At 32.0% G+C, this 23,436-nt stretch overlaps 3 protein-coding genes across 3 annotated transcripts; 2 read left to right on the top strand and 1 right to left on the bottom strand.

Moving 5' to 3' along the window:
- The first annotated feature begins 15,244 nt into the window (after positions 1-15,244).
- On the top strand, positions 15,245-16,541 carry LOC145578972 (subtilisin-like protease SBT2.5). The gene is made up of 3 exons (XM_081636270.1): positions 15,245-15,407; positions 15,533-15,680; positions 16,271-16,541. The coding sequence occupies exons 1-3, from the start codon at positions 15,331-15,333 to the stop codon at positions 16,331-16,333; spliced, it is 288 nt and encodes a 95-aa protein (XP_081492396.1). The 5' UTR covers positions 15,245-15,330; the 3' UTR covers positions 16,334-16,541.
- Positions 16,542-18,184: 1,643 nt separating this feature from the next.
- Positions 18,185-20,377, top strand: LOC145578962 (uncharacterized). The gene is made up of 6 exons (XM_081636260.1): positions 18,185-18,387; positions 18,673-18,734; positions 18,898-19,033; positions 19,376-19,448; positions 19,600-19,665; positions 19,837-20,377. The coding sequence occupies exons 1-6, from the start codon at positions 18,233-18,235 to the stop codon at positions 20,044-20,046; spliced, it is 702 nt and encodes a 233-aa protein (XP_081492386.1). The 5' UTR covers positions 18,185-18,232; the 3' UTR covers positions 20,047-20,377.
- Positions 20,378-20,721: 344 nt separating this feature from the next.
- LOC145592401 (uncharacterized) lies at positions 20,722-22,495 on the bottom strand. The gene is made up of 2 exons (XM_081648851.1): positions 21,393-22,495; positions 20,722-21,080 (listed from the first exon to the last, which is right to left on the bottom strand). Exons 1-2 carry the CDS (start codon positions 22,023-22,025, stop codon positions 21,027-21,029), a joined length of 687 nt encoding a protein of 228 aa, XP_081504977.1. The 5' UTR covers positions 22,026-22,495; the 3' UTR covers positions 20,722-21,026.
- Between the last annotated feature and the right edge of the window lie 941 nt (positions 22,496-23,436).

Here is a 23,436-nt window from a genome sequence, read left to right as displayed (position 1 = left end):
GTATTTATTCTGTAAGATACTTTATTCAAGTGCTTCCATTTTACATTCTTTGATCCGGCTACAACTAGGAAAGTAGGAAGCATATGCTATTCAAAAAAAAAAAAAAAAAAAAAAAAGAAAAAAAAAAAGCAAGCATATGATCCTGCTACAACTAGGGAGTCTCACAAGTCACAACCACCATCGTTGTGCTTCAAGAGTATTATGACATTTCCATTCATAACAACAATATATTGTTCGTCCATCCTGAGTTGATGGCGCGCATACAGGAAGAGCATTTGATACAAAGTCATGTTTGTGTTGCTCCGCTATGCTTCCTTTTAATGGCTTCATAACTTATAAGTCTCTCTCTCTCGCACTCTCTCTCTCACTATATATATATAAGGGAAATACTAGTTGATCAGCCTGATTGGCAAATAATGTCAATTAGGGGGTAGTATTGTCAATTTGCTATTAAAGGTAAGGGTAAATACGTAACATTAGGGAGACATTAACATTTGCTGAAAATTGTTGACTAACGTCTTCCATAGTCAAAGCAGTTAAGTTCAGTAAACATCGTTAACATCACTTTCCCAATTTTGAAGAACCCTTATTTTTCTACTGGAGAATCATCTTCCCTGAGACCAAGAACACGCTTGTTGTAGTTCCCTCCTTGGTACAAATGATGTCTTTTCAAGCAATTGGGACCTTCTCCGACTCAAATTAGACAAGAATTTTGTAATATCTGGCGAATTTTAATTCATACCAGCTACCATATGTGCGAAGAACTCATACTAGGCGAATCGCTGGCGAATTTAATTCATACCATCTTTTGTGCGTACTGAATTGGCTTAGTGGTATCACTGTAAGTTAATTGTTGTTGCGTTTTCAGTATTACGGAGGCTATTTGTTATTACAATTTGAATTTGACGAATTCGTAGTTCTGAGTTGGCTGGATTGCATTTGGTTGGCATACTTGCACCCCTAATTATGGTTTTAATTGTACTGTTAAAGCATTCATTGATGATTTACTTGAGTACATCGACGATCTTCCCCTATGTCATATTCCGAACCCACGATTGATCTTCAACAGATCTGAATGATAGCAATTGGGATGACAATGGCGATCCAAGATAGAGGGTCGTACCTTTAAAAATATTTCTTTTGAGTTTGGGTTTGATGTTAACGGCGTTAATTGCCACATTAAAGGGCCCACAATAACGGCAGATATCCGTCCTCAACGACAAACAGTACAAAGGAATATAAAAATATTATAAAGTACGCTGTGGGGCCCACGAAAAGCGCTGATTTTGTAAATCAGGCTGATTGCCTGGGTCTGCCTCATATATATATCTCCTAGTATGGTTTAGTATATATAGTTTTATTATATATTTAAAATATCTTTTAATAATTTTTTAATAAAATTTGCTTGAAATTTATTGAGTTCGATTAAATTTTAAATGATTTTTTCGTCTTCTTAAAATATTCGAGTACTATACCATTAGTTTAAGGTTTTGGTTGAGGCCCAAAAAAATATGTTTATACTCTATCAAATAATTAGATTTAATTTTCAATTCCAATATATGTTATGTACGTTAGTACGAAGCATACTATATAACAAAATGATTTTGTTTTTATAAATGTTATGTATAATTTTAAATATTATACAAAGAATATATGCTGCCAAAATTAATTTTCTTTTTTAATTAAAATAATTTTTTTTATCACATGATAAAAGTTGGAGATTTTTTTTTATATAAATATGTAAAATTAAATTTTTTTTTACTCGTATCCATTGTCAATCATGCATAAATTTGATATTTAATGGTGAATTGAAACTACATGTAGATAGTATTGTGGAGTATAAGAATAATATTGGAAATTTGAAAAGATTTTATACTACTTTTCACATTATTTCTGTTTTGTGAACTATATGGTTGATACGGTGTATATAGGGTAAATACAAGTTAATCTCTGAGATTCACAAAATTTGTTTATCACATGACAATTTTGTAAATAAATCAACAACTTTTTCCATAAAAGTGGGTCCTACAGTGATGATGACTGGATAAAGTTGTTGATTTATTTACCAAAATGCCATGTGATAAACAAATTTTGTTTATCCCAGAGATTAACTGGGGCTTCCTCGTGTATATATTTACTATGTATACATAAATATTATATGATAAGAATATAATAAAATATAATAATTAAATGAGGAAATAATTATATATATAATAAAACTAAACTATAATATAATAATTAAGGAAATAATGAAATTGGCGGGAAAAAAATAAATGACATTATGCCAAGTGTCATTATAGGTTCGCTTTTAGTATAGGTTAATAGATATATTATACCATACTTAATTTATCGTATTCGTATCCTTTATTTTCTAAACAATTGTATTGGATTGATTGAATTATTTAATTTTTGTCCCTGATTTTGACTTATGTATGTGTGCTTCCATTTTCAATTCCTTGTTCCTGTTACTACTAGGAAGTAGGAACCTTATGATTTACAACTATTATTGATAGATTAATATAAAAACCATTTGATGGGTTTCAAACACAAGACCTTGAGGGAACGACACGATCTAACTCCTTGCCATCTTAGCTAATATTAATTTGTGTCAACTATACAAATAAATACAACTATAAATGACGTGCACCAGTTAAAAAGGAAAAACTAGCCCGTAAAAAAATAAAAAAATAATACGGAGTAAAAAAAATGGAAAAACTAGTTAGATATGTAGTTTGAAAAAAAAAATTAAGAAGAATAAAATCAACATTGTTTCGTAAACAATACATCTCAAACATTATTTCACAAACAATACATACTCAAACAACCTATGCTTTATCGATTGAAAATGCTACAATCATATAACTAATATATAAAGCTAAACTTCTAGCCAGGCGACGAGACAGCGACACTTGGCGTTTCAATTTTTCGCCAAGTGTCACGCCACGTAGGATAGAGTTATACAGTATTCAATTTGTAGGATAAAAAAAGTTTGTTTAGAATTCTATTTTCAATCAAATTTGGATAGAATTTTAAAATAAAATTGTCGATTTAGAGTTTATTTTCGATAAAGTACCAATATTTACAAATTGAATTATAATTTTATTCATAAAATAATTACATTATAACTCTCATAAATTATCATATAATTGTATTTTTTGTATCATAATATTTTTTTTTGGAGCGAAGGAATTAGTTCAAAATGTACCACATCTATTATTTATAATATAGTCTAATCAATTAAAATAATAATACTTCAAAATCTAATATAATTTTATTACTGTGTGTAAACCTACCCGCCAATCAGGTCGGATCACGGGTCATTTCGGACAGGGTCCTTATTTTAGGTTACAAGTTAAGAAATGTTTTCACCAATATTATTATTATTATTAGTCATTACATGCCTAATATATAGTTTAAATGTCACAAAATTAAAACACATAATTTCCTAACTAAATTTGTATCAATGATATATTTTAAAATTTGAGATATAGATTAAAAAATAATCTTAAAATTCAATAAAAAAAACCCGGACATCGCACGGGCACAAAACTAGTTATATATAATAAACACAACATGAAAATAAATTTCATAACAAACACTCGGGCTGCATACTAATTATATATTCCCACAAATATATATTTTTATAAAAAAGTCGCACACATTTTATTTTTACAAGTAAATATCAATATTTTGTGTGTCATCCTTTTTTAATTTTTAAAAATAACCCAAGAACTTGCCAATCTTTTCAAATATATGTTTCCCTTTATCTTCATGCTCATCATCTTTATGCTCCTCTTCATTGACCGCCTCTTTCACCTCAACACCCTTAGCATCCTCCTCGACATCAAGATCGTTGCGGTGATGGCGGTGGCGGTGGCGGTGGCGGAGACGATACCGTGGGATCATGTAGAGACGATCATCCATCCTTTGCTCATCATCCTCAACTCCAGGAAAGTTCCTCGCCACGTGGCGGTGACGAAGGACTTTAGCCTCACCCGGAAAAACAACCTGAACCTCTCCATTATCATCACTCTCACGAACCGTAACAAACCGGACTGGGTGACGGTGGCGGTGGTGGCGGCATCGGTGAGGGTTGAATCGGTTTTTTAGAATATTATAATATTGTGATCCGGTGTGATCGGGTACATCGGTTGACTCGATGTGATCGTCATGATCGAAAAGCTTGGTGGCGTGGGTGAGGTCAAGTTTTGTAACACGGAAAGCTGTTGAGAGGGTGAAGAGGAGGAAGAACATGGATAGGGAGAAAACGACGCGTTTCATGGTGGTTTTGTAAAAGGGAAAGGGTAGAGTGATGTGTTTTAGAGGTTAGAAGTGAGAAAATGGGGAGTGTGTTGATTTATAGGCAAGATTGGCGGGTGTATTTAATTATTTATTATTTTATTTTTTTCTTTTAATTAGGCGTGCACCATGGGTTAGACTTAAGACTTTCATGTTACGTAATTGACTAATCTATAATTGTCATTTGTCAATACGGCAATGGTGCAAAATCAAAATTAAAATTATAGGTTGTACAGTATTACATGCTCCCTTTGTTTTATACTCGGTAATAATTTAGACTAATTGATACGGTCAAATTTAACACAAGTACGTCAACGTATAAGTTTGACCACTATTACATGCAAAGTATAACTAAAGATTAATAATACTGCCTCCGTTTCTTTTTAGTTGACATGTATTCCTTTTTAGGAAGTTTTATTAAGTTGACACGTTTCCTTTTAGGGTAACTTTTTTACCTTGTATTTACAAGTTACCCCCTTGTTTTTTTTTATTCTCTCTCCTCTCCTTAATATAGGTGCCGAAATCAAACGCGTAAAATAAATAGAAACGGAAGAAGTAATTACTAAAAAGTTGATATTAATTACTCCATGTTAAACTTCGCATTTAAACTATTTACAAACATAAAAAATGGTACGGAGTACAAAACTATAGATTGCTTAAAATGTTCTTCATAAATTTGTTAAAATATAAAATTCACAAACTTTTAAATAAAACGGATGTTCAGTAAATTACTGAACATCCATTATAAAGTGACAATAAAATGTGCAAAAGCTACACTTAAACGCACAAAAGTTACCCTGACATATATAAGTGTTATTTATGCTTCATTGATAAATTTGACAAAAGTGACACTAAATTTGACAAAAGTGTACCCGATGTACAGTAAATTACTGAAAACCGGGTGTATACAAAAGTTTTCCCCTCGTCCCCTCGTCCCCTTTTGATAGTCTCTTATTGACAAATTTTAGTCCCAAAATGTTCACCCCATTTGCTGTTTCCAACAACAATTTACATTAATTTTTTTACCAAAATTCCCTCCAATTTGCAAAAATATTTGTGCAAATTTAAGTTTTCCATGTAAATTTTGTTTTTCCATGTAATACTTTTATTACTTTCTCTCTCTCTTTTTTTTTTTTTGTATACCCAATGTCAATTTAGTTTTTCAATGTAATTTAACTACTCATTCTTATTTGTGTTTATTCAATACAAGTATTTAATTATGAAGTTTTAATAAATTCAGATTCATAATAAAACTCATCTTCGTAAGAACAAATTAAGTGAAGGTGAGTATAGGGTAGACTCTAATGACTTTTATATCTTTTGCTTTGGCACCATTGTGACATGTATTGAAAATTACGTACAAACAAGAGCATACATATAGAAAATAGGTATCCTGGCCTCTTCTTTTTGTTTATTAGTTTAAAGAATATTAATTTTTTTCTCAAGCTAAGGCATTTCACAAGATATGTCGGTTTGATTTTTTTTTTTTCCCTTATCTTTTAAATCTTTCTAGTTCATTTGATGTAATAATCTTCTGGTTTGAAAAGAGTCAATTTCATTGATTATTTCACTAATCTTAAAAATAATTTATAAAGTAACAAGCTTGAAGGTGAAGAGGAAGAAGAAGAAGAATGATAGTGTGATGAAATGACGCGTTTCATGGTTGTTTGTGAAAGGGAAAGGGCAGAGTGGTGTGTTTTAGAGGTTGGAAGTGAGAAAATGGGGAGTTTGTTGATTTATAAGGAAGATTGGCGTAGAGGGTGGTTGGAGTATTGGACTACGGTTTGCTATTTTGGGAAATTTTGTAGTAATGAGACTAATAAATGACTTGCTCAATGGGATAGAAATATACAACTTGATGTTAGTTTTGACTACGACCAGTAATTTTCTTGGAAGATAAATTGAATGTGAGAATTGAGGTATAGATCTCAAGATGTTGATCATGATACTACTAGGAATTAGGAAGCATATGATTTTGAGTTTGTAACCTGTAAGGCTGTAAATTACTACCTCGGTTTCCTTTTATTTACAATATAAGCATAAGAAACAGAGGGACGTACACTACGTAGTATTTTTTTTTTTTTTTTTTTAAGAAAGAAAATATAGGTTATTACACTTTATGTTATCCTCAAATTTGCCATACAAATATTGGTTTAACTAATTTTGAATCAACAAAGTAAAAGAGTTATCTTAGATTTGCCATGTATATATACTATGAACTTATTTGTGTCCTTGTATGAAAACTTCATTACCTCACCTAGTTGTTTGTTTGTTTATTACTTCCTCTGTCCTTTATTTTTTTCCTATTTTGACTTTTCACGTCTCTAATTAAGACACGTGTTCAAACGAATATATATATATATATATATATATATATATATATATATATATATATATATATATATATATATATATATATATATATATATATATATATATATATATCCGTTTCTATACGTGTAAAAATTTTAAAAATTTGATATTAATTAAATATAATATGAGATGATTCTAACAAGATATTACATGAATATATTTTCAGTTTTTCACTTATAAATTAATGAAAATTCATAATCAAAGTTATAAAAGTTCGACAGTTATACTCCGTATTTGCTATGGTGCAAAAATTAAGGGAAGGAGAAAGTAGATGTTATCGCATATTTGCATACACTTTCCGTCCCTCAATCTTTCACCAATATTATCATCTTTTAACACACATTTCAACTCGCTCCTACAATATGTGAAATCATCAATAGCAAGAATTGATGTTAAACTCTTATATTATGTCATCAATACAATAATACAACATAAAAAACAAACATCAGATCATTCAACTTTCATATTATATCTAATCATCTAAAACCCACAAAAAATAATTTTTTTTTTTTTTTAAAAAAAAAAAACATTTTATTCATGGTAATAATAATACTCCTACATACTTTTGTGTGTCATCATTATCTTATACGTAGTATTTTTAAAAGTAACTAAAAAACTTGCCAATCTTTTTCAAAATTTGTTTCTTTCTATCCTGATGCTCATCAATTTTATAATCCTTTATCTCTTCTTCATTCACAGCCTCTTTAAACTCAATAACCTCATCCTCCTCGACAGTATCAAATCCCACCTCGCCAACACCAATGAACCGGACTGGGTTACTGTTGCGGCGATGGTGGTCAAGATCTTCCTTGGCAATAATCTCCGTCTCTTGTGATCTGTTGTGATCGGGTAGTACAGAGGTTGACTCCATAAGACCGTCATGATCTGAAAGCTTGGTGGCGTGGGCGAGGTCAAGTTTTGTAACACGAAAAGCAGTTGAGAGGGTGAATAGGAGGAAGAACAAGGATAGGGAGAAAACGACGCGTTTCATGGTGGTTTTGTGAAAGGGAAAGGGTAGAGTGCTGTGTTTTAGAGGGATGGAAGTGAAACAAAGGGAGGTGTGTTGATTTAAAGACAAAATTGGCGGGTGGGTTAAAATTCTTGGACTCTGTAAATTATTTTTTTGTTATTATTACTTTGTATTATTTTATTTTTTGAACAAATAAGAATGGTTTCTTTTATAAAGGAGTGCACTACGGGATAGACTTTTATGTTACGTATTGACTACTACTACTCAGCACTAGGGCTGTTCATCGGTCCAAGACCGGACCAACTCGGATAAGACCGAAAATTAGAATTTTAAGAACCGAAAATCGGACCGATTAAGTTAGGACTGAACCCGGACCGGACCGAAAGAATCGGCCCAAAACCCGAACCGGACCGTTTTAGACCGATTTAAGAATTTTTTTTAAAAAGAATATTAATTTTTAATAAAGTCAAGGAAAACACAAAAAAAATATTGGAAAAACTATATTGTAACGTCATTTTTGCGTCTTTTTTTGTATGTTTAGTGCAAAAAAACTTATAAAGTTAAAGTATTCTAAGCTTATTAAGGATATTTTAAACGTTATTTAAGGTTTCACACATATTTTTTATAAAAAAATCGGTCCGATCTAAAACCGTTTTTTATAGGGTTTTGGACCGGACCGGACCGAAGACCGGAAAAATGAATTTCAAGACCCGAAGACCGGACCGATTAATTCGGTTTGGTCCGGTCCGTGTTCGGTCCGGGGTGGTCCGGTCCATTTTTTCGGTCCGGACCGATTTATGAACACCTCTACTCAGCACTCCGTAATTGTCAACATGTCAATGGTGCGGCATTAACTAATCCAAATTATAACCATTGAACACTTGGATTAATGGTAATAATAGTATTTTGTGGGGGCAATCTCTATTACGAGTCTTTTGGCAAATTACAAGTTATGGGCCTTGATGGGCTGCCCGTGGGCTTTAGATTAGGCCTCGAGTGGACCTGCAAAATAAGCTTTGAGCCTGGGCAGAACCTCCTACGCCCAAGTTAGATACCAAACAATGAAAAACAGGGTATGAGTGTGGTCCTGTTAGAGTAAGAGAATGACCTCCCTTTACCTTTGCCCTAAAATGGTATGTATAAGGGTAATAATGGGTTTTTATATGTATTTGGCTTATTTAGGTTTTTGGTGTCCATTGGGCTTATAAGAATACCTCCCACATCAAAAGTTGGAGAACGAAATCATCTTTATATGGTAGTCGATACCAATACCTCAATCTTTTTTTTTTTTGAAAGCACCAATACCTCAATCTAGTAGAGGTTTTTTTGGGTAAAACTCGTATAGTCTTATCTTACATCAAATTAAATATTTATGGGCTAGGGCCTAAGAGGACAATATTTATTAATGGGCTCATGTTGACCAACTTGGGTTAAATTTCAACTTTCCAAGTAATTCAATAGTAGAGATTGAATTGAGGAGCTTTAACCATTTGGTTTATTGTAGGTTGTAGAAATCTGAAGTTTAAATCTCATATTAGAAGAGTTGATGGCTGAAATCAAACTTTTGACCTAGGATCTAAAGAAAAGCCGCTCGATCGAGCCCAGTCTTTTTCATGGGTGGTCCTTCTTCTTTTTCCTTTGGGCTTGAACTTTTAGTAGCCCAACTCTTTCTTTTTCCATGGTCTAATAGTTGGTCCATTTTCACGAATCGAGCCCCTAATTATTACTGAAATCATCGGTCTTGGGCTACGAAGAACGGTCATAAATTTGATCATAGCTCTGATACCTCGTAGTGGCTAGAATACCTTAGAAATCACCAAAAATCCAAAAAAATCTACAAAATAAATGTCAATTCTACAAAACACTTGAAATAACACTTTAGTATAAAAAAATAGCTCTAAAAAGCTCAAACATGCATAAAAATGACCGTGAAACGGAGGATAAAATAGCATATAAAATACACATATCAATGCTAAGTATAAGGCAAATTCTCCTTACAAAAAGACAACTAAAAAGAAAGATAGAGCAATTTTAAAGAAACAAACAGATTATTACTTATTAGTTATTAGCAATTTAGCACAAGACCACAAGTGCTAAGTAGAAGGCAAAGAATCTTTATAAAGTGACTAACTAGTTGGCTACAAGCCCACAAGTCACGGAAATGCAGAGATTTTAGGAGGATTTAGAGGGGACCGAGGGCCAAATGAGTGTGTGACATATTCAGACATGTTTTTCCTCAGATGTACTACGCTACATCCTCCCAAGTACTAAGGTAAAATTTGTAGTACCTTCATGCTTTTTTTTTTTTTTTTTTTTTTTTTTTTTTTTTTTTGGCAAGACCTTCATGCTATTACTATTTGGTACTTGTATAGTTTGAAATTTATATACAGAGTACGGAGTAGAAGTAAAACCAGCACTTACGTGCATAACCCATGCGTGGTCGCGGTCACGCGTGCACATAAAACATTATGTTTGACATACGCTCTTCCACGGGCACACATGTTGTGAAGTGTGAACGAATTGGAGCGTATATATACCATCTTGTGTATTTCTTGATATGCATTATATTGTACAATTTACCAAGTACAAAAGTTAAATACAGTGTCAACAAGACAACAATATATTCATTGTTTAACTAAATAAAATCAAATAAATGATGAAAATAGTTTATAATCCATTGAAAAAGTCAATATGGCTTAGAGTTGACAAAAGTTGATCCGATAATTAACACGAACTAAATACAAAATATGCAAGTTAGCATCAAGTAAGCCTTTTTGATCCATCTAAATAAACAAGTCAACACAAGTATAATCTCATATCATAACGGTAATATATATAATTCCGATATGGTACAAGGACTCGAAAATCCACGGAACAGTACACCTAGCCATAATGTATCATCCTTGGTAATTGAATTGAATGGCCAGCCTAGCTTCAAATCTTTCACAAAACTGTCATGAGGGATTACAAAGTTCAGACACATTCTGAATTGTGTAAGTGTAACTGAGACTTGAACAAATTGTACATATATACCACTCTGAAATCTGATATTACCATGCTTTGGTCAGTGAAATATATGGGCATAGGGAGCTTAGGACGAAGTTGGGCCAATCAACTAACGTAACGTATATTATTCCATTATATAGTTGGTCTATTATTATCATGGAAACTTATTATTTGGTAGGTCCATGGTATATTTTTTGTGGGGATTGAATGCTTCTGAGTTCTGAATCTTATTTATTAGCCCCCCTGCTGTTGTGACTCGGTGACATGTATTATACAAACTCTCTTAATTTGTTTCACATGATTAGGATCTGATCTAGAGAATGTGTTAAGCCCGTGTATATTGTATTTAGTCCAGGCTATGTTAAGGCCCTTGCTTTAGGTTGTATAAATACCTTGTTTACATTTTAATATAAACTAAGGTTTCACATTCTTGACATGATATCGGAGCCAAAACACTCCAAAAACCCTAAAACCTAGAAATTTTCTTACATTCTTGACAGAATGATTAAAGTCCCATCATACATTCAACCTTATCCATAAATTTTATGCAATTACTGCTATGTATGTATAATTGTATTTATATGATGTTTGATTATCTTACTTATCAAGTTTAATTATAAATTCCTTTCGTTTCCGAAGTATTACTTGTATGTTATGCATAATTGTGTGTATTACAAATAAACCAAATGATGGTTAAGGATAGAGGAAATTAATCGCTTTAATTTTTCTTAATCAACGATGATTTTTCACTAGATTAATACTTTAATATTTAAAACTTCTACTAATTAATAAGTTTTTCAATTTTTTTTTTTATTAATTTTATGTGGCCACTTTATCTTTTCGATTTAAGGGTTGAACTGTCACACAACATTCCAGCAAACAAAGGGGAACATTTTAAATTAGTATGATACGGAGTAGTGTTAATGGTAATTAATTAGGAATTTTATTAAATTATTACACCTAAGGCCGACTAATTTAACTAGCATTGATTATACATTCATTTTTAGATCAAGATTGGACGGTGCACAACTTAGCTAGCATTCACACTTACAGTGTAATCGTGCGTGTGCATGCTCGTAATGGACCATCGAATCCAAACAGGCTAGTACTTCACTACTTCATAATGGAATCTTAAATGCTTAATTATTGCGTTACAAAAAAAATGTATAATGTAGTATATGTTATACGGTAATTATTTTTAGGTAGGTAAAATGAACTGTCCTATTGAACTGAAATCTCTCTCTTATAGATTAATTCGACTCAAGATTGCAAGCTAGACACTTTAAGAGTTGGAGGGTGAATAAAGGTATCCATTAAACTCTCAATCTCATGGTTGAAATGTTCAATCCTTATCATTAAGTAAAATACTGAATCATATATAAGATTTTATGTTCAAATAATAGAGATCAATTGCTATTATAATATTAGCTAGAGTCCTTATAAACATTAGAATGTACGTATATTCTTTGTATGATAATAGCTCACGTGTAAGATGTACCACATGTACGAACTCGCTTTACATAATAATGTCATTATTACTCCATACATTGTTTCAATATTACAATTATGTTGGTCATTTATGTAGTTCATTCTAGATTAGATTATCACACAAACAAGATTATATAGTTTGATTTTAGGTGTTTTTTTTCTTGTGAATGGTACTTTTGATAACTCTTTCTTTGATCATCAGAGTACGTAATACTTGTACTCTTGTAGTAGTATAATTAGAACAATAGATAAGCTATGAGACGGTGATTAAATAAAGAAATAATGTTTGACCGGATAATATTATGAATTAAAATGTGCCTAGCTAGATTATGCCTTTGATTGATTTTTGTAATAAACATGGCCTGGGTTATCATTAGTGTTGCCAACCAATGGATTCATTCGATTGACATTGCAAAATTCAAGGTACCTACATACGTGGGGAGGAACTCACGTGCAATCTAAACATATCGTACATTTGACTGAGAACTTGTTTATCACTTATTGATTGCATCTTTGACTTAGCATTCATCCATGAAATAAGTCTTTTTTTTTTTTTTTTTTTTTTTTTTTTTTTTTTTTTTGTCATTTAATTGATATTATATGGTATATTGATGTACACAATTTTTAATTAAAGTTACATATGGGCATTCATTATACTCCCATACAGAGTAGTAATTTTGAAATGCATTAAAATATCATGTAGCTGCAATCGACATACTACCTCCGGATCATATTATATGCAACTTTGGAATTTTTTATATCTCACAAATAATACCCTAAAATTGTATATAATATGATCCGGAGGTAGTATATAAATGTTCAATTTTAATTTGATACAAGTACTTCAAAAAAAAAAAAAAAAAAAAAAATCTTGTAAATAGTCATAGATTATACATAATGTATTCCAACGAATCCATGAAGTAAAGACTTTTGCAAGTTGCAAATTCAGTTTCTAATTGCTAAATACTTTGTAATTAAATATAAATTGAGATTCTTTTTTAATATTATACCAGTTAACAAACTCTTTAGATCTCATTGACTTTCTCCAATATGCAAATATGTAAAGAGCCGAGTCCCATGCATATACAATTCCATTAAACACATATTTGACAAGAGCTTCGCAATCATTAAGCATAGACAAATTAGCTTTTCTAATAGACCTAAACTTATTATGAGCTTCAATAATCATCAACGTAAGCTCCAAATTAATAGGCTCTCATGTGAAGGGGGAGGGGGGGGGGGGTGAGATGACTATATAAACCGATCTTGAACTTCAACCATCAACCATCAACTTAAATTTTTGTTTGAAAAATGGTCCTTTAACATAGTACTAAAAGTCAACATGGTTGATGTCCAAAATCGGTTGAATTCCAATTATCTAATATTCTTAACATTTTAATTTATCTTATCTAAATTTATTTTTTCCGAAATTAACTCATTATCATACTGATAAATATAATGATTCCTAAATGACTCTACTTAAATTGTATGTGTAGCCTTTACGCTACTTATTAACGGTACGTTATAGCTCGCATAGTTAGGTGAAGAGCCAAATGTGCCAAACATAAATGATGTAGTACACAATTACACAATTAATCTATTTCTATAACACAATTGAAGTGTATTAGTGTTAAATTAATGATCCAGATGGATTCTATTAAATTGGAGTCAGATAATTTGGCAGTGTATTAGTGTAAGCGTGTGCATCTAATTTTTCTAGATTAAAATAAATACATACAACCCTTTCCCAGGAACCTTCTTGCGGTGAAATCATAAAATATCAATAAATCTAATTCTATAATAATACTTCGTACAATTGATATTGTATAGATTAATTGTTTTTATTTTTATTTTATTTTTTTGGTGTGTAAATCATTGTAGTATAGAAGTTCTAAAATTACATTTTTTTTTTTTTTGTTTTTTGGTGTTTAGAGAGCCACAAGGGCGGGGGTGAGAATCGATCCCAGGACCTCCTAGAATCGGAAGGGAAGCTCTAACCACTTGAGCTATCCCTTACTCTCAATTACATATCTTTTGTGTTCTTGACCCATGCATCTAACAAGTTGCCCTCATGAAGACGATCCTAAAGAAGAAAGAAGGAAATTAACATAATTTAAAATTTACTATTACAATTACATTGCACGAGAAAAAAAAGGACTAAGAAATAGGGACCATCGTGACTTAGTCAAGCTAAAAAGTAAGTCGTGCATGGACTTATGGTCATGTTTTAAATTATTAAAAAAAGAGGATAGAATGTTAGATTTTAAGTTTTAACCATTCTTTGACTATAATTTTTTTATAACACAAGTGTATAGTAATTGCTAGTAATTAGAGTAGATAAATTAATCAAAATCTTTTAAAAAATCTCAACCACGTAATCTTTTTTCGTACTAAAAAGTAGCAACTCATCATCACACAATTTAAAGCGTAACACATCATGTACATAACAGTTTAGTAAAAAGCGATTTTTTTTTGGAAGAACAAGTGGTTGTTAAACAATGTTGTTGTACGCATGCACCATGTTGATGGGTTTGTATAATTTCTCCATACTCCCTTTGTGTTTTTTTAAGTGTTACACTTTGACCGGCACATAGTTTTAGACAATTTAATTGACTTAAATAAAATAAGAGGTAAGTGGGGTAGTTGGAGTATTAAAAAATTGTAAAAGAAAGATAATAGGGTTAATAGTTTATTGAAAAATAATGAATGTGTGAGGAAAGATATAATAAAAAAGAAATAGTGTATTTGGGTGGGGACCATGAAAGAAGAGATTAAGATATAATATTTTAATGTAGTTTTTTGCCAAAAAAAGAAATGTAACACTTAAAAAAATACGGCCGGAAATAAAAAGTATAACACTTAAAAAACACGGAGAGAGTATATACGAAGTATAAAAAAATCACCTCCGATATTTACAGTGACATTATGGTAGACAACAAATGCAACGTACTCAAATAGGAAGGTAAAAGTGAATAAATGTTACCTTAATCAAACAAAAAAGAAAAGGTAGATTTATACTCGACTTCATTATGAAGCTCTTGTATTATCTTGACTTTTAAGTATGACTTTGTGGTGTAGACTTGTCTATAAATAGCAAACATGTGAAGCTCATACTCATTGCAGTGCCAATAATATCTCAAACATCCAAAAACACAATTTAGAGAGAGAGAGAGAGAAACATTAATAAATTTATAATGGCAAGCAAGCAAAAGGAATTATACTTCGTGTTCATGAATTTTGATCCTGAGTATGAGCGTCTTCGAGCTGATCGGTATGATTATACTAGACTTCGTATTAATTAATTATGTATTTGTTTAAAGCTAATTATGAGCTATTAATCACATTTTCATCCTTAATTTGGTTGATTAATTAAATGTTGTTGTGGTAATTAAACAGGACAAAAAGAGGAGCCTACGAATTAGATGTGTATTTAAGTAGGAAACATGATGAACTTCTTGCTCGAACGCTCCAACCTGGTTCATACAACAAGACTTTGTCTCTGGTTATAGTTGATGGATTTGCGGTTGAAATCACTGATGATCAGGTATATATTATCATTAAGCTGTAGTTGTTATTGTTAATGTCGCGCTTAATATAACCTACATTGCCCCATATATAACATATACCCAAAGTTACGGGCCTCATGGGATAAAATTACAGAAAATTTGTAAACAACTACCATTTAAAAAACAACTACCAATATTGTGGGTTGGTATGTAAAAATGGAATTTGTAATGAAGGTATTATAACCTAACACATTATTGCAGGACATATATTTTTTTTTTTTTCTTTTTTAATTGAATTATTGAAAATGATTAAAATGAATACTAATTTAAATCAAAACGAGTTTGTTTTGCTATTTGTCCAATTTTGTTCTTTCTTTTATTATTTTTAATATATATACTTTGAATATACTACGAGTCTACCAGTACGAAGTACTTCATATCTTTTATACTGTATGAATTGATTATAATTGGTTAGAGATAAGATTTTGTATGAGATTTCACAGAGTTATACAGTTGTTGATTAGCAGCATTCTATTCTGTAATGTTGCAGCTTAATAATGCCGCCTTTTTATTTTTATTTATATTTTAACTTATATTTTTGGTGTACGTGTATAATTTTAATGTACAGGCAAAATTGCTGAGATCTGCCACAGGAGTGCGGGTAGTGGAGAAGAATCAAGAGTTGGCATAATCACTCATTTGTTCTGCCTTGTGAAATTTTATCATCAATATAATTAATTAGCATATAAACCGATATTATTATTGAGGCCTAAGTATTAAGAAGTAGGTTTAATTTGTGATTACTATTGTGTAATTTTGTGTTAATTTCATTCCAAAGGGACTATTTTTAAGGTATTATATGTGGTAAGTAGGGTATATAAATACTTAATATATTTATGTTGTCGCATTATTATAAATTACAATGGCACTTATGTAATTTTTTTTAATTAAGTGTTTGGTTGATTTGGAGTTTTTTTTTTATTGTATTACTCTTTCCATAGTCAACACTTCTCTCATGTACTTCGTATTTAATTGCTTGAATGAGTTAATTAAGGTTGACAAATACAAAGTAATGAAATATATTACAAAGGTATATACTGATTTAAGCTAGGCTAATCAAGGACATACTTGAATAAATTAATTTGTGTATGTTAATCTATCAATTTATTTTATTCAAAAAGCAAAGGAAGGCAGGGTATAAATTTGCATATATATATATAATTACATGACTTGTTTGTCAATTCATAACTCATAATTATCACAACAATTTTTTTCTTGGCTGTCGTACTTTGTACCGTATTGTTATGTTATGTTTGAAAGAGTCCTTACAAACAATGTTACGTATCAACTTTCACGGTTGAAGTGGCCTCTCCATCAATTCACATTGGTAGAATCATAGAACAACTAAGGTTGTTTATACGTTGATCATTATATATTTTACCATTTTATACACGTTAAATGTTGATTTTTTATTTCTTATTTTTTTAATTTTCCGTTTTCTTCCGTACTACTTCATCATCATATAAAAAATCCCAAATTATAAAAAAAAAAAAAAAATCAGTCAGCACATGAATGGGTCATTAAATAATTAAATTCCATTGCCCCCACATGCAACCATGCAAGCAAAACTACAATGAAATATAGATTCCAAAAAAAGGATAAAATAAAAATAGGAGTAGACTTTAATTTGATGGTATAGCTAGGCAAATTGACAAAATGGAAAAATATGTGATTTGATGCGTTGCAAAAATCACTTGCTGTTGTTCATTCATAGGTTGGTTGATAAAAATCACAGCCACTTTATCCAGTTAAGGTTAAGATGAGAAGCCTTAGACTAGACACTTAAAATGGCATCATTTCTTTGACAAAATTTCTTCTGAAAGATAGACTCTATTTTGTAAATCCTGACATTTGTGGGTCTGACCTCTTTTATTATCAATCACATGCCTCAATCTTCAATTATTTTCACATCAATAATCTAAATATTTTGCAATTTTTTGTTGTGAGGTTAAACTTTTTTTCTCTACAATTATAAATCTAAAGATAAAAATATCTGTTACTCGGAATTGCAGGTTAATTCATTGATGGATGTGTGTAAATTGACTATTTTCCTAAAATTAGTAAATTGCCATAAAAGAGTTAGTCCCCTTACCATATAATTGTAGTACTAAGAAATGAGTTTGCGGTTTAGTGCGTTAACGTTAAGAAACTAATATAATGACAATGGCTAATACACTCATGTTTATTGGTCTAAGCATTACTTTTTTTTTTTTTGAGGAACAGTCTAAGCATTACTTAAAATTCACAGTAACTAAGCTTATCTTGATATTGTAGCTTATCCTTTAATTAAAGTTTTGAGATGTACACAAATTCAATAGTATAAAATTAATTACGAAAAATAACAATAAACATGTGTATAAAAGCAATATGAGTTGAGTATACGGCCCAGGCCCATGTAACTTTACGGGCTTGCGGATTACACTATATCCATTTGGCGCGAAAATTAAGAAACTCTGAAACTAATTATTTTATTAGGGTTTTTATTTCCTTTAATTTATGGTTTGATTCTCCAGAATTAAACTCAGCAACAATGGCGGATTCATTCCCGTCGTCAAAACGCCGTCGTACTAACCAGCTAGAAGCCCCAAACGACGCCGTTGAATCGTCGAATCTCAAGAATTTGTCACCACTAGTCGTCTTCGCTCACGGTGCTGGTGCTCCTTCCTCTTCCGATTGGATGATCAGGTTTTCTCTCTCTTTCTTTCACCTTTCTCATTTTGCTTCAGATTTTAGTTAATTAGTTGAAATTACTAAATGTTACAACATTTGATTTGAAAATTGTGAAAATTAGTGGAAATTCTCTTTACACTGCTCCAATTTTTGTTTGCATGAATTAATGGTGGAATTTTAATGAATTTTGCATGTAATTTTACTCAAAATGATGCTGTATATCTTCTATTTAGTAATACTTAAGAATGTTAAAGTTCTGATTATGAATTTTATGTTGAACAAGTTATGTGTTTTGTGTAGATGGAAAGAGATGTTAGGAAAGGCCTTGGATGCTGTTGAAGTTGTTACATTTGACTATCCTTGTGAGTTCAACGCTTCAATCTCTTTAATTTTCGAAATAGAAAGGGCTTTACAGATTTGATTTAATCATTTTTTCGATTTCGAGCCTGAAATGCATTGAGGGTCTCTTTATAGAAAGAGTTGTCTATGCTGTTTTTGACTCTTGGAAAAATTATGTGTTGGTAGATTTGGCTGGTGGAAAGAAGAGACCGCCTCCGAAGGCAGAGAAGTTAGTGGATTTTCATGTTGATATTGTTAAGAAGGCGGTTGATAAATACCCCGGTCATCCTTTAATTTTGGCCGGAAAATCGATGGGCTCAAGGTGATAATTGATTTTTGATGTATGCCAAGTAGATACTATTTTTGGTCATTTTGTAATGTTGTTTTACATATGGTAAATCATGCCGAACAATATGAACTCTATAAGGTTTTGTGCTAAAAATCTGTTTAAGTTCCTTGCAAATTTCGACTCTTTGTTTGTTTGTGGAATCAGTCAATAAGGTATGGTTTTAAGAACAGGTTGAATGTACTCTGTAGCTGTTGTTACACCAGCGAAGTCACTATTGAAATAATCAGATAAAATGAATGATACTTTTAAATTTTATTGGTGAATTAGTTGCATGTTCTTCGGAAAATAATTCTCTAGTTTTGTATCTAACTGTAGAATTAGCTGCATGGTGGCCAGCCAAAAGGATATTTTTGCATCAGCAATAGTCTGTCTGGGATACCCATTGAAGGTTCATCTTTAACTTTTGATCCCTGATTCTTATTTATTACATTGATAATTTTGTTGATGTAGCTCAAGATGATGAATCACAGTAGTTTTTTGATAAAGGCAACTAATGATTATGTAGAAAAATGCCACATTACTGACACTAGTACTTTTAGGGATCAAATGGAGCAATACGAGATGAGATACTGGTTCAGCTCACAGTTCCTGTCATGTTTGTGCAGGTATTTTTTACTAGTCATTGTCTCCGTGACCCGTTTTCTCTGATCTTTAAGATGTTAGAAATTAATTGTATTGTGAGAATATTGTGATGTTTATCTTGACAGATTTTATATTGACATATTTAATATTTCTGTTATTTTTTGGGGGATTGAGATGTGGTTGCTCTGTTGCAGGGTAGCAAAGATGGGTTATGCCCTCTGGGTAAGCTGGAAGTTGTTCGGAAAAGGATCAAAACAGTCAACGACTTGCATGTCATTGAAGGAGGAGATCACTCCTTCAAAGTTGCTGAAAAGCATCTGCAATCAACTGGAACTACTCAAAATGTTGTTGAGGAGTCTGCTGTCCAGTCTATCGCCTTATTTGTTTCCAATAGTCTTATGTGATTTGTGATAGTCTCCGGTAGTCCAGCTCTTTCTTAGCTGTGAGAAGCTTTTCTGGTGGGATGATTTTTGTAGTGAGTGTCATACATGATGAGGTCAGTCCAATCTTGATATAAAGTTCTAGTTGGCATAAATCACTATCAGTCTCTTTTTGTATGATATAACCAGTATAGATATGCTGCTTCATGGCACTTCCTTTTTGTTTTATGCTTTATGATCATATGTTTTTGTAAATTAGCTTTAGAGATTGTTGCTAGTTATTTCTGTTCATGTAACTTGTAAATATTTCAAGTGTGTAATGATTTTTTATGCAGAAGTATAGTTATGCCTTTGGACTCTTCTTGTCAGTGTTTGTGAATCTTACAAGTTACATAAATGGATAAACATGAAGATGGCCTCCATGTCCTGTACTATTCTTACAAGTTACAAGAAATGGAGATGGTCTTCTTTTTGATTGTTGCTAAAGTAATAACCAAGCTACACACATTGCTGCCAAATAATTCCCTTTTAAAGCTATGTGATAATTCTATATTTTTTTAATAAATTACAATGTATTATGCAATGATACATAAAATCAAAATCTGATGAAATTTTGAAGATTTTTTTTTTAACTGACCATATTGGTCTCCCTTTTTAATTCCGTTTGTAAGTACTTTTAGCAATAAACTTTTTCAATGATTATTTTTGCTCCTTATAATTTTATTTAGTCAATGTTTTCATTACAAGCCGTGCATAACCGGGTTATTATCTTGTAGTACTAATACTCATGCTATGATATAGGATGCTCTAATGTAGTTATGTATCAAACTGACCATAACGTAAAGCTTTTGCAAACTAAAAAACAATGCCAAAGCAATAGAAAATTTCATCCTAAAAGGAAGAGGGGCTTATTGTTGGGAAGTAACATTTCAACCTTGTACTATAGCAATACACATTGTTCATACTTATCATCCTTTTCCTTGCTGATTCTCCAGAAGTCTCTCTCATTTAGATGAGGTTTTGGTCCCTTGGGAATGTCTCTTCACTCTCTTGTCAGTCTGCAAGAATAAGGTGAAAAAAAAAACAAAATCAAATTGTATGAATCGGACAGTCAAGCATGCCAGTATACCACATAACCTTTTTCTGGGCGGATTTGGAGGGGGATGGGTTAAAGGGGATAGGTGGACATGGACTTATGCTAATAGTTACAAAAGATGAACATCTGTAATATCTTATAATGTATTTTCCTCTCTATGTTAAGCATGTCTGCTAGAAATATGGATTATTTTGTGTGAATAATGCTGGAAAGTTAGTGTATATAGGGAGTTACATATGATAAACAGATAAAATATCTTCATGTGAATATATACCTTCATTATCCCACAGGACTCATCTTCACTGTTGCTGTCACTGCTGCTGCTGCTATCTTTGCACTTGCTTTCCTTTGGCTTCTTCATTATCATGATCTTCTCCTTCCAATGATCTGCCATGGTTGAAAAGCAGTGGCTGGTTGGTTCTTCCTTGTTTTGAATGTGCACTTTATTGCTTAATTTGTTGCATACATTAGCTGTGTTGCCTTTTGCATGTTGCTCCTTTTCTTTCTTCTTCATCTCAGCATGAGCAGGCTGCTTAGAATCCTTTATTTGGACATTTGTTGTATGCTGTTTTCCCTTCTTCCTCAGCGCAATGCAAGTTGTATGTTTGGCATCCTTATTGACTGTACTTGAGTGCTCTTCCTTCTCCTCCTTTGTCTCCGTGCACACCCCAGGTTTAGTATGTTTGACTGGTATGGTGTCAGCATGTTCTTTCTTCTGCATATGAGCACATTTTGGTTTTGTATCCTTGGGTGCCGAGCATTGACATGTAGTACAGTGTTTGGCCACTGCTTGGTGTTCTTGTTGTTTGTGTCCGAACACTCTGCCACCCCAAGCGGTCACCTCTGATATCTTCTGGGTAAACTTGTGTTCTTCATTTGTGGGTTTTTGCAGTTTGTTTGAGGCCATTATATTAAGAATGTTGAAAATTTTCAAGGAGATTTTCCTTTGAGTTCTCTTGCTTGATTCTTTGAGGGAATTGCAACACCAAACTATATAGAAGGCACATAGTTTTAAGATTCCCTTTTTTTATTTTTATTTTTAAATGGTGTAAAGTCACAAGTGGGTGGAATAACTGCAAGTCTGCAAGACATCAGCTGCTGCAGAGTATCATTGTAATGGAAAAGAGGAATATATCAGTTTGGAATTTGGATGGTGGAGATAAAAAGCATGAGCAGCCATATTGGAGAACAGCTTTAAATTTTGGTCCTGAAGACTAAGAAACATTAAAGCACAATGTTTAGACATTAACATCAACCCAATACTTCTGATGAAACTTCTGTTTTATGTCAGGAATCCACTTTCGTGCCATAACAGAGGTCATTTCTAGCTGATCTTTATTTGATACGATAGAACTGTCTGTTAAATTAGGTTGTGTGGAAGGTTCAATGAGCCTTTTATATTAGTTAAGATCATTATAATCCATATTTTATTTTGTAAAATTCTTATTTAATAACTGTCACCCTTTTACCTAGAAGGGTTTAGGAACCACTTTGATCTATACTAAGGCCAGCTGATTTTGATCTACTATTAAGTAGTATACTGTTAAGATTCAATATATATATATATATATATATATTAGACTAGAGAAGATTTGGGCTACATGAATCCTTGAATGAATGAAAATGACTGGAACATTTTTAATTTTGACATTATACAAGAATCAATGTAGTATGTAATGAACTAATGGCTAGTCCATTAGTAGATGCTAGATGGTTTACTTTTTCTTTGTTTCCTCCCTTTTTTTGAGAGGGATGTGAGGCAATGGGGTTATGGAGGAGTAAAGAAAGGGATGAAACATATGTTTTGGGACATTTATCAACCTATGGATCATGTTTCCACTTAAAACGTGAGTTCTAATCCCAATTTAAAAATAGGAATCTTACATTAATAATTTTTGTTGCCTGTGTGTGTGTGTGTGTGTTGGGGGGGGGGGTGCCACTGGGAAATGAAAGCTTCTCAGAATTGGCAATAATGCTTGTTTACCGTCATTACTTTCTGTTGCTTGCTTAACTTCTGCCCCCCTATGATTTTTAGCTGCCAAAATTTGTTCAGAGCCATTGAACTAAAAAATGATATCGGTTGGCCAACTATGGGTTTGAAGTTTAAGTTGGGATATGCAATTGCATGGAGCTGTCATGGTTGCTACTTGAAAAGGGGAACAGTTTCAATTTTTCCTTAATATGTGCTGTAAATTAGGGAGAGAAATTGTCTATATAAAGACATACTAATCTTTGATATTGATACTCTTAAGTCTTACTCCTTCAACCGTGGAACTGCATAACTCCATAAATGCCATTGGTTTTGGATAATTTTTACC

The sequence above is a fragment of the Chenopodium album genome, chromosome 2, assembly GCF_948465745.1.
Source record: "Chenopodium album chromosome 2, dcCheAlbu1.1, whole genome shotgun sequence".
Lineage (NCBI taxonomy): Eukaryota > Viridiplantae > Streptophyta > Magnoliopsida > Caryophyllales > Amaranthaceae > Chenopodium > Chenopodium album.
Note: the sequence above shows the minus strand (reverse complement) of the source record. Positions and strands in the feature narration are given on the sequence as shown.

What these genes read in the sequence shown, in the direction of transcription:
- LOC145578972 (XM_081636270.1), top strand. Translation starts at nt 15,331, where the DNA reads ATGGCAAGCAAGCAAAAGGAATTATACTTCGTGTTCATGAATTTTGAT. An exon ending in GAGCGTCTTCGAGCTGATCG is followed by an intron (nt 15,408 to 15,532) that starts GTATGATTATAC and finishes GTAATTAAACAG; the next exon opens with GACAAAAAGAGGAGCCTACG. An exon ending in TTGAAATCACTGATGATCAG is followed by an intron (nt 15,681 to 16,270) that starts GTATATATTATC and finishes TTTAATGTACAG; the next exon opens with GCAAAATTGCTGAGATCTGC.
- LOC145578962 (XM_081636260.1), top strand. Translation starts at nt 18,233, where the DNA reads ATGGCGGATTCATTCCCGTCGTCAAAACGCCGTCGTACTAACCAGCTA. An exon ending in TGTTACATTTGACTATCCTT is followed by an intron (nt 18,735 to 18,897) that starts GTGAGTTCAACG and finishes ATGTGTTGGTAG; the next exon opens with ATTTGGCTGGTGGAAAGAAG. An exon ending in GGAAAATCGATGGGCTCAAG is followed by an intron (nt 19,034 to 19,375) that starts GTGATAATTGAT and finishes ATCTAACTGTAG; the next exon opens with AATTAGCTGCATGGTGGCCA.
- LOC145592401 (XM_081648851.1), bottom strand. Translation starts at nt 22,025, where the DNA reads ATGGCCTCAAACAAACTGCAAAAACCCACAAATGAAGAACACAAGTTT. An exon ending in AGTCCTGTGGGATAATGAAG is followed by an intron (nt 21,081 to 21,392) that starts GTATATATTCAC and finishes TTATTCTTGCAG; the next exon opens with ACTGACAAGAGAGTGAAGAG.